The sequence below is a fragment of the Rhineura floridana genome, chromosome 2 (genome assembly GCF_030035675.1).
Source record: "Rhineura floridana isolate rRhiFlo1 chromosome 2, rRhiFlo1.hap2, whole genome shotgun sequence".
NCBI lineage: Eukaryota > Metazoa > Chordata > Lepidosauria > Squamata > Rhineuridae > Rhineura > Rhineura floridana.
This window is the reverse complement of record NC_084481.1, coordinates 204,139,843-204,154,425: the sequence shown is the minus strand read 5'-3', so window position 1 is coordinate 204,154,425 and position 14,583 is coordinate 204,139,843. Positions and strand designations below refer to the sequence as shown.

The 14,583-nt window shown below is 44.4% G+C and overlaps 1 protein-coding gene across 10 annotated transcripts in view; it reads left to right on the top strand.

Annotated features, from left to right (window-relative positions):
* Nucleotides 1-14,583, top strand: part of FOXN3 (forkhead box N3) — a 398,156-nt gene that overhangs the window by 194,046 nt on the left and 189,527 nt on the right. For 4 of the 10 annotated variants that reach the window (XM_061611930.1, XM_061611929.1, XM_061611931.1 and 1 more), the window contains exon 2: nucleotides 9,833-10,389. In XM_061611930.1, coding sequence (XP_061467914.1) covers nucleotides 9,847-10,389 — 543 coding nt within the window. In that variant the 5' untranslated portion in view covers nucleotides 9,833-9,846. Of the gene's footprint in view, nucleotides 1-4,721; nucleotides 4,795-4,840; nucleotides 5,549-9,832; nucleotides 10,390-14,583 lie in introns of those variants that run through there. The other 6 variants (XM_061611925.1, XM_061611928.1, XM_061611926.1 and 3 more) reach the window with 6 other exon arrangements.

The following is a 14,583-nucleotide window of genomic DNA, read 5'->3' as shown; positions in this document are numbered from 1 at the left end:
AACCATAGGAAGCTTTGGCAGAACACTAACAGATTTCAGTGTAGCTGGGAATGATCACAGGAGCCTACCCTGCCTTCCAAAACTAAAAGAGAGGAATCTAAATGGAGGAACCCCCCTCCCATAGCTGAACATGCTCAGTAGACACAGAATCCTGGCTGTTCAGGATGGCAGTAAGTGGGGGGACCAGGCAGAGCAGCCATGCCTGGAAACAGTTCAGACAATGTGTTGCAGGGCCATACTTGTTTTCTCTGTTACTTTTGCTACCATGGTGGGCATCACCTACTGTAGATTTTCTGCTTTGGGCATCAAAATATTTTGGGCCATCTCTGCTTAGATAAGAGTTTTGCTGGCTGCTTCAGATGTTATATAATCTTTAATACCTACACAGAGATGCTAGCTTCCTGTGCATGCTTACTTGGGAGCCGGGCTCGACAAACTCAATGGGACCTTCATTGGAGTAGACATTGAATAAGGTGGAGTTCCAGAGCTGTGTATTTTGTTGACATTTCAGTGCTGGTGTGTGTGATGTGCCCTTTGTTTTTGTTTTTCATGATACATCTTTTGGAAACTTCAACATATATCAGCTTTCCTGACCATTTACCTTGTGGCAAAAATGTACTTTCACTGTTTTATACTCTATAAAATATATTTTTCCAATATGGAAATTAATCCTTGGGTTGGAAAAAAATAGGTGAAGTAGCCCTCAAGGATCACAGTTGTTTCTGCTACATTGTTTAGCCAGTCTTTAAAAGTGAGAGTTTGGAGAGACACCCAAGAGAGAAGAGAGAGAATAAGGCTGTGATCCTATACTCATTCTCCTGGAAGTAAGTGCCATTAAAATCAATTGGGCTCACTTCTGAGTAGGCATGTGTCAGATTGTGTTCAAAATGAATAAATGATGGTGCAAGCCTCACCATGTCCAGTTGGTAGTAAGTCCTATTTAGGGCAATGAGGTTTACTCCCAGGAAAGCGGTTATAGGATTGCAGCCTCAAACTCCTTAGGATTAACTGTTTATAGTGAGCTGACCCAAAAATATTACATGCAGTACTTTTTGCATTTCACCGGCCCGTTCATTCCCTGTTTACATTTCTCTTTCACTTGCTTATATACATATATAAGCCTGTCCAGAGCTGAAAGACAGCTGGGGGATGCTTGACTCCATACTGTGGCCTTCGATTGCTGCTGTGCAATGCCAGGTCTGTTGCCCAAAAAACATCTCTCATCCATGATATGATATTGGATGAGGGCGCAGACCTGGCATGTATTACGGAAACCTGGCTGGATGAGGCCGCTGCTCCTATCCTCGCAGCCATGTGTCCAGCTGGGTTCTTGTATGCACAGCAGCCGAGGGTCGGTAGTCAGGGAGGGGGAGTGGCAGTTATTTACCGAAGGACCCTGGTTCCCACCAGGCCTCCTCTCTGTGAGACCAAGGTTGTTGACTGCATGTACTGGAGGTTGGGCCCAAAGGGCAGTCTAGGGATTCTGCTCTTGTACTGTCCACCCTGCTGCATGACAGACTCCCTGGCTGAGGTACTGGAGGTGGTCTCGGATGTGTGTGCGCAATCCCAAAACTTGTTAGTATTGGGAGACTTTAATGTACATTTGGAGGCCATCCTCACAGGTGCGCCTCGGGACTTCATGGAAACCATGGCTTCCTGGGAGCTGCACCTTATTCCAACGGGGCCCACCCATGTAGCTGGCCATGCAATTGACCTTGTGTTTGTCTCGGGAGAGGACGGGAGTGATCTGAAAATTGGGGGTACATCCATCACCCCCTTGTCATGGTCAGATCACTACTTGGTGAGAGTGGACTTTTTGATGCCACAAACCCTCCGTGGGGGTGGAGGACCCATTTGGATGGTCCGCCCCAGACATCTGATGGATCCAGATGGATTCCTGAATGCACTTGGGGATTCTTTGGAGCATGCACACAGGCACTCAGTTGAGACCCTGGTGGAGGGGTGGAATGCTGCACTCACCGGGGCATTAGACCAGGTGGCTCCGAAACGCCCTCTGCTCCTGAATAGAGCTCAGATGGCACCGTGGTATACTCCATGGTTGCAAATTCTGAGGTGGGAGGTGAGATGGCTAGAGTGCCGGTGGCGGAAATCTCGCTCTGACGATGATCGGACATGGGTTAGAGTGGCTGCGGCAGCCTACCATGTGGCGATGAGGGCAGCAAAAAAGGATTTTTATGCTGCCTCTATTGTGTCCGCAGAGTGCTGTCCCAAGTGGTCTGGAGCCTGGTAGGTCCAGTTGCCCTGGAACCGATGGAACATGCTAAGGCCTCCTGTGACGAGTTTGCAAAGCACTTTACGGAGAAAATTGATCGTATTAAGAGTGCTATTCCGTACACTGTGGACACAGTGAGTGAGCCAGAGGCGGCCAGTGGTGCTCTGGTGGTGTGGGATCAGTTCCAGCTTCTTCCTTCTGATGAAGTGGACAAGGTGCTTTCAACCTTAAAGCCAACCACTTGCTTACTTGACCCTTGCCCATCGTGGCTCATTATGAGCTGCAAGGACAGATTGGGCGAGAGAATCAAGATGGTGATAAATACATCCCTGGAAGAGGGAGTAATGCCATCAGCTCTCAAGGAGGCAGTAATAAAACCAATTCTAAAGAAGCCCTCCTTGGATCCCCAAGATCTGAACAACTTTCGCCCAGTCTCAAATCTGCCATTCCTGGGCAAGGCGGTTGAGCAGGTGGTGGTGAAGCAGTTGCAAGTGCATTTGGAGGAAGCAGATTATCTGGATCCATTTCAATCAGGCTTCAGGCCTGGACATGGGACTGAAACGGCCTTAGTCGCCTTGGTGGATGATATGAGGAGGGCGTTGGATAGGGGCAAATGCACCTTCCTTGTCCTCCTGGATCTCTCAGCGGCTTTTGATACCGTTGACCACGGTATCCTTCTGGACTGCCTGAAGAGGTTAGGCATAGGGGGCACTGTATTGCAGTGGTTCCGTTCCTTCCTCTCTGGTAGGTACCAGAGAGTGGCATTGGGGGATGAGGTTTCGGATGCTTGGCCTCTCACTTGTGCGGTGCCACAGGGCTCCATCCTCTCCCTGATGCTGTTCAACATCTATATAAAGCCGCTGGGGGCTATCATCAGAAGATTTGGGCTGCAGTGTCACCAGTATGCTGATGACACGCAGCTCTATCTCTCATTCAAATCTTCACCGAGGTTGGCTGTAGAAACCCTATCCAAGTGCCTGGAGTCGGCGAGTGGCTGGATGGGAAGGAATAAGCTGAACCCTGACAAAACCGAGGTACTGTTTGTGGGAGACAAGGGAAGGTTGGGGGATGTTGACTTGGTGCTCAGTGGGGTACAATTGCCCCTGAAAGCCCAGGTCCGCAGCCTGGGGGTCATTCTTGACTTCCAGCTGTCCATGGAGGATCAGGTCTCGGCTATGAGCCGGGTGGCACTGTATCAACTCCATCTGATACAGAGGCTGCGCCCCTACCTTCCCAGCCATCTGCTCCCATCTGTGGTACATGCCCTGGTCTCCTCTCGCCTAGACTACTGTAATGTGCTGTACGTGGGGTTACCCTTGAAAACAGTCCGGAAGCTGCAACTGGTACAGAATGCAGCGGCTCGCCTGATCAAAGGTAGCCGCCGGCAAGATCACATCACTCCAGTACTGAAGGAGTTGCACTGGTTACCGGTTGTTTTCTGGTCCTAATTCAAGGTGCTGGCTCTGACCTTTAAAACCCTATACAGTTTCGGCCCAGTCTATCTGAAGGAGCGCCTCCAACATCATCAGGGATGCCGCTCAACAATATTAGCCTCAAAAGGCCTTCTCTCTATCCCACCAGTTAAAACAGCTAGACTGGTGAGAACTAGGGAGGGGGCTTTTTCAATTGTGGCGCCCATTTTGTGGAATTCCCTCCCAATGATCTCCGCCATGCCCCCTCTATGATGAGCTTCTGCTGGGCCTTGAAGACCTGGCTCTTCAGGCAGGCTTTTGGGGTGGGTTAGGTTTTATTATTATTGTTGAGATTTTTAATGTTTTAATGTATTTGTATGTTTTTATTTTGTATGTCGCCCAGAGTGGCTGGACAACCAGCCAGATGGGCGACTAATAATTTAATAAATAAATAAATAAATATAATTTGCCAACCAATAACATGTCACACATCTGATGAAGTGGCTCTAGCCCATGAGAGCTTCTGCACAATAACAGTTACCCAGAAGCAAATCTCATGGTGTTCAGTGGAGCTGACTTCCAGCACAATATATCCTCAGACTGTGAAGTTGAAGAACACGGGAAGCTGCCTTGTATTACTGCTGGCACTGGCTCTCCAGGGTTTCAGATAGGGTTCTCTCCCAGCTCTACGGCAGGTGCTCTACCACTTGAGCTACAGCCTTATTGGCTTCTAGTCATTATGGGTATACATTTCTGTCAGAATATACCAGATGCGTATGTCCTGCTTGCGGGCTCCCCAAAGGCATCTGGTTGGCCACTGGGGGAACAAAATGTCGGAGCAGCAGACCCAAGATAAGCCTTTGGTCTGCTCCAGCAGTGCTCTTCTTAAGGTGCCCCAAGAGACACTCTCTCCCTCTTTTTAAGGCCTTTTCACTAAGTAGAGCATACTTTCAACCTTACCAGCTGCTACTTCTGGTTGAAGATTTCGAAATACAAAACGATGAACCGGTTTTCTAGCAGAGAGGGGTGAAGCACGCTCTCTCTCTCTCTCTCTCTCTCTCTGAAATGACTTTCAGGCTCATCCACTTACCACGTAGGCTGGTGGGAAGGGTAGAAGGAAAAGCCACTCGGAAGAGCCCAAGGAGGTGGGTAAGTACAACATTTAGGGTTCTTCTAAAGGAGAGGGGGGGCAGGCAAAAAGAGGCGTCGCCGCCGCCGCCACCAGTCTAAGAATTTCCTGTGAGTTATCAGAGGCCTCAGTCAGGGCAGGCGAGGAGAGGGGGGCGCATCTAGCTCGATTTGCTTTGGCGACCGTAGACGGGAAGGGGCGTGTATGTGTACAAGCTTCCACTCCCCCCCCTTTTTTTTCGTTGGTCGCGCAATTAGGACCACGGTGCAAGAGAGGTGGAGAACCCTCTTCTGTTTCTTCCCGGCCCGGCCGCTCTCCTGGCCTGGCTCAGCCCTCCTCCTCCTCCTCCTCCTCCCCGCTGTGGCGGCTAGTCTCGGCTGGCCCTGCCCACGTTTCTCTCTTGGCGCTCCCTCCCAGCCCTGGTCATGTGTTGCCTTTTTTTTGTTGTTTGCAGTGGAAACAATTTGGCGTTCTTCGGCTCGCTGCGACCCAAACCGCTACTCAGGGCAGTAATGTAGACTCGCAGAGAGAGACAGACAGGCGTAAGGGAAGGTAGTTGGGCGGGTGGCTGGGAGAGTGGGGGGTGCAGCGAAGAGGGGGAAAATTTCAGCAGGGTTCCATGCTCCCCTCGGCTCCTGGCTCTCCTCGTTCCCTTCGGCCACATTGTTGGCTCCAGGCTGGGAGAGGAAGCGATGCCTCGTTCAATCGGATGAAAAGTTTGCACAATGATCGTGGAAAAGGCAGCAGTAAAAATCTAGAGCTCTTCCAAGCCAGGTAAGTTTGGAGATTTTTAAAAAATATATTTTTTTTCTCTTGGCGGTAGGGTGTTTTTTGTTTTCTGTTCTCAATCTGTGTTTGTTTTTAAAATGCATGGTTCCTTGGTTGGAAAGATTGCGTAAGATTCTCTGCAATGAAATCGGAAAGAAGGGGGGCGGGCGGAACGCACCCTTGATAAGGTGGATCGGTCCGACAAGAAGACATAAAATTAGTTTGGGGTGCCTGAAAAAGCAACGTGCTGGTCGGCAGGATTTCGACCCCTGCTGCCCCCCCCCCCGCCGCCGCCTTGTGCGCTGTCGCTTTTGCGAAGCGAAAAAGGAAGCGAATCGAGCTAAGAGTTATAGGCACGAGCCGAATGTTGCTGCTGTCGCTGCCTGATTTCCTAAGACTCATTGTATTTAAAGTTAGGAAAAGAGGATGGGAAGGGAATTGTGCCCAGTCGAGGAGTGCTCCAACCTTTAAAGCATTTTGTCTGGCATTTTTGCTGATTGCCATGAAATCAATTTCTCTTTCCTTATTTGTTCCCAGACGCTTTTGTGTGTGTGTGTGGTATTCATTTATTTATCTGTTTAAAAACCTTTTCGTTATTTCCTAGTGGAACAAGCCAATCTTAATTTTTTATATAAAAATCTGTTTTTTTAAAAGAAAGGTCTTTTTGGTTCTGAAGTGTATCCGTAAGTTTGTTTCTTTTTGGCATTTGTTATGGCCTGATCTTTTTTTTTTGCGGGGGGGGGGGAGGGCGGCAAACAAGGTTTATGACATCTGAAGAGCACTGAAGGTATGCTTGCTGCAAATGGCACTTTAGAGGAGTAAGTGCAGTTTTGCAGTCACCTAGCAACACCATTGATTGATTCAAATCCCAGCCAATTGGCGAGCTCCTTCTCCCCTTCAAATGTTTTTGACAAGTACAGCTGGGAGCGAAGCAAAGTGTAACAAGAAAACTATCCCTGACTGGTTGGCCTTTTCACCCCTTCAAAATGATGCCCCTGCTAGTATTATTATGTTTTAAGATGCACATCTGTTTAAGTCTAGCCTATAATGTATATATCAGTTATGCAAAGCATTTATAATTAATGATTTGGCTTGAGTTCCCCTCTTCTCTTTTCCCCCTCCTCTCCTTCCTGTTTGCTCCTGCCATGTCAGTTTTACAACTGGAAATGCAAGAGATTGTGCTTTTCTTATACAACAATGAAGTTTGCTTTTACACTTGCCTGTAAGCAGCTGTGGAAATATCTGATGGAGCTACTTAACTGGCAGCAGATTACAAAATGTTTGCTTAACTGCAACACCACCTCATACAATTTCACGAAGTATGAGGTGCAGGAAAACAATGTATTTAGAGCTTGGCTATTGTTTTACAACATGGGGGGGTATGTGTTTGGTTCTCTCCACTTAAAATCCAGGGCCAGGACTTCTGTAACGTAACTTAGAAGCTATGTGCTTGTCTGCTGCTTTTCCCTGCGAGGTGCAGGGAACTTTCCTATGTCCTTCATATTGGATTGAGATATGAGGCCCCTGGATTTCAAGGTTCTGGCAGAGTTGGAAAAAAAAGTTATGTGGAAATTGTTGTCTTTTCATACATTTAAAAAAACCCTGTACTTCCTTGCAACATTTACAAAACTCTGACATTTTTATGTTTACAACAGTGTTAAAAAGACCCAAAGTGTAGACCATGCTGACTAAAACAAGGTTGCTGATGTTGAAAATATACATTTCAGCAGCAAAAAACAAACAAACCCTGAAGCCATATGTAGTGTTTCCAAGTAGCTTATACATTTAAAAATATGATTAGTTGAATCTCCAAGACATTTACATTGTGATCCTAAAGCCAGTCCCATTGAGTTCAGTGGCATCTGCCCTAAGATCACATGCTTAAAGTGGCAGATACGGTCAAGTCCCAGTCTTAACTAACTAACTCTTGGACACCATACAGTTCTGCAACTCCAAGGATCAAGCTTGACTTGGAGCCACAGTATCTGTAACTTAAAGAGAAGACACTAGTTTTGTGTGAAAATTGGTGGTATGATATGGCCCTTTGGGAGAACGCTAGCAAGTAAGCAAATTAAACTGAAAGAGAGCAGCATGTCGTCATAGCAACAGAGCAATTAAATTATGTTGTCAGCCGTGATATAATTTTCCTATTTAAAAGCTTGCTCATGGGACATAAGTTCTGTTTGTACTGAACTCATTTGGCTACAGTACTCCTAACTGAAAGGAGTTTGTGTGTGTGTGAGTGTGAGAGAGAGAGAGAGATTTTTTAGGGATACACAAAATGTTTTGGGGTTCACTTTTCTATGCACAATTCACATGCACACATACCCGGGCATGGATACTTACATCCTTTAATTCATTCATAGTGACTGAAAAAAAACTTTTCTGTACATGGTACAGTAGTTACAAAATACAGTTTAAATGTTTGTATGGCGTTGTTAATGCATTACTTAAGAACAGAAATATGAACGTATTTTTCCTGGGTGTCAGAAATCTTTTTCCCACATTGGGAGGGAAACTAGGGTATGTAATTTCCAAATTTCTGTAATTTTAACTTTTTAAAAAAATTATATAAGTATTTTTTTCATTTGCTGAGCTTGGCTTAGCAGAATTTGGTGTAAAATAATTGCATTGTACTCTGTCCCCCTCCTTTGTAGTTTTAATCCACTTCATTGTCCAGTTTTATCCATTTTTTATTCTGCAGTAAACTCTCTTTTTCCCTCCCCAGCATCTCCTCTCCCATCTCTCTTTAATGACCTCTTATGTAATTATAACTTTCTCTTGTTATAAAGTGTCTCTTTGACAGCATCAAAGTCCATTACAAAGTTATGTGTTTAGTGAACTGTTCTCTAAAAACTAATGCGGTATTTTTAAATTTGCGGTTCTGCTGAACACTTATTTGCTGTGTGTGTATGTTAAAAAAACTAAGTTTCACTTCTCAGATGCTTTTTCTTTTAAAGCACAAAACCTTCCTCTTCCCTTGAAGTGTATATGCTTGCTGACTTGTATAAAAATTGTGCCACTCTTCCTGTTAAACACTTTCTGCAATGTATACAACATGATGTATTTCATGAGAACAATTGCAGTTTTGGTGTCTTTTGATTTGCACCCTGTTTGGAAATAATTAAAAAGTACTATGGCCTTGTCTATTTTTGCATATTATTCTCTGGGCCCAATATAGCAACTCTACTGATTGGTGTATGATGTCATTCTTCATACTTTCTTCTAAGTCATGCTTATCACATCCATCACTCATTTCAGTTAAATTTGTTTCACTGGGATGGAATCTCTTTTTGTATGCCCTCCTTCCCCTCCCTTTGTGTCTTGATCTCGAAGAGCTTGATTCTGAACCCAAGCTGCAGAATCCTTCTGCCCTTCTATTTTGGAGGCAAAAAGTTGGTAGCTATAGAGAACAAACACTTGGCGCTCTCTCTCTCTCGCTCTCGCTCTGTGTGTGTGTGTGTGTGTGTGAGAGAGAGAGAGAGAGAGAGAGAGAGAGAGAGAGAGAGAGAGAGAGAGAGAGACACACACACACACACACACACACACACACACACACACACACACACACACACACACACACACACACACACACACACACACACACACACACACACACACACACACACACACACACACACACACACACACACACACACACACACACACACACACACACACACACACACACACACACACACACACACACACACACACCACATGGAGTTTTGCCTGCTTGAGCACTGAGCCAGAGCGGGAGAGGCTATAATTATAATGTGGCTGTGTTCATACTGGAAGTGAAACAGCTGAACTTAATCTGAAGCAACTGGTCTAAAGCTCTCATTTTTTTTCCTTTTTGCAAGCAGCAGGAGTGACATGGCCAGTTAAACCTATGCATGCTTGCTCAGAAGTAAGTCTCACTGAATTCAATAGAGCTTACTCCTCAAGTAAGTGTATATAGGATTGCAGCCTTAAGAAGGAAATCTAGAATATACTTCTACCTTTCTTCCCTCCTCAAAGTTTCACATGTAGACAAAAAAACCCTGAAGCATCTTGAGAACATCTTCCTCCTCATACCAGTGATTGAAATCCCGTTTCTTTCCTAGCTTCTGAATCTTCTTGCTTAACAAGTCTGGATGTGTGATCATGTGATTCTGTCATTTTATTATTATTTAAATGTACATTTCATAAAAGGCCAAATTGCAGACTGGGAAAAAGCTGCCAGAATGTTGTGACGCTGTCTCTGCCTTTATCAGCTAACATTCTTCAAATTTGGATTTATTTTACCAGGAGTCTTGGTCTAAATGGGTCCAGTTATGCCTCCCAGTAAGAAGCCAGAGGGCTCAGGAATTAGTGTTTCCAGTGGACTGAGCCAGTGTTACCGGGATGGTGACTTATCAAAGACACTTCATGACGATGAGGACTTAGACTTTTCTTTGCCTGCCCTCCGGTTGGAAAAAGGTCCCATGGAGGATGAAGAATTAACCAACTTGAACTGGTTACACGAGAGCAAGAACTTGCTGAAAAGTTTTGGGGACTCCGTCTTAAGAAGTGTTAGCCCGGTGCAGGACCTTGATGATGACACTCCACCATCTCCTGCTCATGCCGACATGCCCTATGATGCCAAGCAGAACCCCAACTGTAAACCCCCCTACTCCTTTAGCTGCCTCATATTTATGGCCATTGAGGATTCTCCTACCAAACGGCTGCCTGTAAAGGATATATACAACTGGATTTTGGAACACTTCCCTTACTTTGCAAATGCCCCCACTGGATGGAAAAACTCTGTGAGGCACAATCTGTCATTGAATAAGTGTTTTAAGAAGGTGGACAAAGACAGGAGTCAGGTGAGGCTGGAATGATACTATTCCGTATAACCCATTTCATTTGTCGATTGTGACTTGTTATTTGTAACCTGCCTTTCAGGATGCAAATCGTTCCAAGTTGCTTTAGAAGTAACATTAAAAATAGTTTTTTTAAAAAATGAAACAAACAATAATCAACATTATAAAAAGTCATCAAGATTCTTCTTATGGGATACCGGTGGTAGATGGCACTGGGGTGGTGGGGAAAGTATAGCTTATCTGGAACAAGAATTGATGGCCCTGGGGGGAGAGTGATCAATCCAACTGGTGCCAGCTTGGAGATCTCTGCCTCCCTCCCTCCCTCCCTCCCTCACCCTCCTGAAGTGACTCTTAAAACCATCCAAAGTTTACTCTTTAGATTTTGCAGCACAGGTTCTGGACATGTGTTGTTCTTCTTGCAGTGTTTAACTTTAAAGCAGCTTTTTCCCAACTTAGCACCCTACAAATGTTTTGGACTGCAACTCCCATCAGCCCCAGGCAGCATGGCTGGAGGGCATCAGGTTGGAAAAAGGCTGCCCTAGAGTGAGTTTCCTCTTCAGAAAACTCTTCCTAAAAAGCACAGGCATATCCTCAGTACTCTCAATACTCCTTTCACATTGGGGAATTCTTTTTTTTAAAAAGTTATAATACAAGCATTTCTAATTTGTCATCTTTTCAAGTTTTGAAAGATGATCAGATTTATTTCTATTCTTTTGGGGAAGGGGGGCAAACAAACTGAAATGTCTTTTTCTGTTAAGCAAGATAATATCCCATTTCCCTGTTGGTATCTCTTGAGCATTGTTATATGCAGAGGCAACAAAAGTTAGCAGCCCTAAAATTCAGAAGCAAAAGCACTGTGTGGATGACTGGAATGATACCCTAACCTTTTTCTAGCGTGGCAGCACTTAAGATGATTGCGTACAGTTTATCCATCCAGGATATCTGCATATTTGTGTCAAACTTTTCACATCTGAAGATACATTGCATAATACTTTGGAACAGTCTTGAGTTTGACATGCTCAAAAATCAATCTGAACTAAGAGCTGGACGGTGCAATCCTAATTCCAACTGCTCAGAAGTAAGACTGATTAGGTTCAATGGGACTTACTCCAACATAAGTGGGTATAGGATTGTAGCCTAAGTGTACCATTCGAATTTGTGCTTTGGGGTAAGTGACAGCTTGGTGACCTAAAGAACCTTTATGCTGAAATGCAACCCTGGCAATTTTTATAGACTTCCTTGCTCATTCGCTGCATGTGTTTATATGTTATGCTAACTGTGGTTCAGGGCAATGTGCATGAGCCACATTGAGCCCTGGATTTGCACTACCCTTTCCCTTTCTTGTGTGGCCAAGAAGATGATATCGGAAGGTTTCACCCTCAGCTCCAGTAAACCACAGTTTCCCAATTGTCCAGACCCAGCATTGTGCCTAACATGAACCATGATCAGGCCAAACAAGCTAGTTTAGGAAACCATGGCTTGCCCTCAACTTTGTGTAAACTGCAACATGTTGCATCACACAAACCACAGTCAACAAAACAGAAAGCCAAAGCCTCCAAGGTTTTTCTCCTAACCATGTTTAAATTGGAACAAGCACTCCTGTGTCTACTCTTCCCATTCTCCCAATTTTAGTTTATTGCATTCCAAAAGCCAGTGTTTGCTCTTGAATGGTTTGTTTTTGACGGCAGTGGAACCTTTGTCTAGACAGCTGTAAGAAAGTGCTGTTTATGTAAATGTATGGTGTATATGTCTTTAAAATAAGAAACAAAATCCCATCTTGTATCTCTATGAATAATATGAAATATCATTTTGTGGTTATTGTGCTGTCCCAGTGGTTTCCAGCTATGCTAGATATATGTAATTTCAGAGTGTGGGTTGGACATTGTACTTCACTTAGATACTTCTATAAACTTTTCTGGGGTGGGGGTGTCTGTGCCTTCTTAGACAGGTTGCAGAGTATTGGAGTAATCTTCAAAAATATTTCCAGTTCCTTATTTCTAGCATCAAACTGATAGGTTCCTGAGTGACTGTGTCTGCAATTGTTTATATTGCTAGCTAGCACGTGTATCACCACCTGTTAGATGGGGCTTTCAATGGCCTCCCTTTCAAGGGACTGATCAGGTCCATACCTGCTCAAGTTCAGTAAAGACAAACCAACAGATGCTCCTAGACATACATGTAGACATGCGTGTCTGTAGTTTTTACTTCATCCGGGGAAAAGCTCTGACTTACAGAACAAGGGCTTGGCCTGTGCTTTTCCTTGCTTGAGTTGAGACATGAGGTGGGATGAGGTGAAGGTCTATTATTGCCAAAGAGAGAGCATCTGAAGTACCTAGCTCCTTTGCAGTAATATTGCTTACCCCCAAAGAGCTCAGAGTGGATTGCACATGGATCTACCATCTGAGCATTGCTTGGCATCAAGATTCCCTTAGTTTTACATAGGAATCTGCCTTATACCAGGTCAGACCATTTGTCCACATAGGAAGCTCGGTATTGTCTACACTCACTGGTAGCAGCTCTTCTGAGCTTCAGACAGGGAATCTCTCTTGGAAATTTAACTTCTGCATGCAAGTTGGATTCTCAAGACCTGAGCTATGGTACTGTATACCTTTTACTGGTCGCACCTCTCCAGAATCTCAAGCAGGGCTCTTGTCTGTCGCCTGATAGCTGATTCTTTTAACTGAAGATGCCAGGCATTGAATATTGGACTTCTGCATGCAAGTATCTTCTCTACCATTGAGCCATGGTCCCTCCCCATAGCTTTAGCAGTTGAACTATATTGAACGACTAAAATACCTTTCTTAGGACCACTATAGTGACCTAGAATCCCCTTGTGATTCCTTCTGAGATGGAAAAAAAACCCAACTACATTTCCGTTGCATGCATCCTTTGTTGGTATAATTTGAAAGGTGAGGGGGTTGAGGGAGATTGCTTGCAGGCTGTTAGTTGCTTTATGTAGCCGTGTTAGAAGCATGCTCCCATTTCAGGGAAGGAGGTCTCTGCAAGTACCTGCTGAGGCAAGATTTACTTGATTTTTGTGTACACAAGGAGGCTTCATTTCGATCAAATTGGATGAATTTTAGGAATTTCTCTTTGCTGCGTAAGCAAAATAAGTGGCAGGTAAAAGAGTATGATCACACAGGCTACAGGTGACTAAAACAGTCAAGAACACTTGCAAAAGAATTAACAGCAGTCTTTTAAAAAATCCTTGCCTTTACTTATTTGGCTAAGTGTGAACTCTCCTGGCCCCCTCCAAATTTCTAGACGCAGAAATGGCAATTTGATACCTCCCCTTTCAAAACGAGACATAATAGCAAATGACATAGTACCAGCTATCGCTGCAGGCCTGAAGTGATTGTTGCAGTCTGCAGTTTGTATTATTTGCTTTTGGTCATGGTGATCCCATTCAGACTTCTAGCCAGCCAGGTTTTGTAAGAATGCCATTAAAAAGGAGTGATAGAGGTACAGGTCTTTGTTTTAGGCAGGGGTAGCCAACATGGTGCCCTTCAGATGTTTAGGATTACAACTCCTATCATCCCTGACCGTTAGCCAAGATGACTGGCTAATGAGAGTTGTACTTGGCAACAACTGGAGGGCACCATGTCGGCTACACTTGTTTTTCAGTACGATCCAGCTTTGTATAGTGCTGAATGTAAAAGTGTGTGTGTTCTTTAACCTTCAATTAAGTGACAGAACACCTTGAATATAAATGGTGCATTTTTTGCTCTTGAAGGGTAGATGGAAGTGCAGCTCTGCAGTAATTTTATCCTGCAGCGGTCTTTCTCTTCCTCCACTGCCCCCCCCCCGCACCATGCAACCAGACATCATTCTCTTTCTCCTTTAGTTAGCATTAACATCTTCACAGTTCTTTGTAGTCTCTTGGTGAAAACGGCTGAAATATGTATTTAGGAGTTACATCAGGTTGTAGGTAGAGCAGGGTGGGTTTTTGTGGGTTTTTTTGGAATCAAGGTGATTCTGTCAAGGTTTACAACATCAAGAACAAATATTAGCTTTAAATCAGGTTTCCCATTTGCATATATGCATAGTAGTAGTTTGCTCAAACCATTTTAAATTATTAATTTATAACTGAATATAATGTCATTAGGTATATAGGCTAATAGTCTGCAAATTTATTACTTTCTGATTAGGACATTTTTTTTGTTAACAGTTATAGTGTGTAGATGGTGACTTGGGACA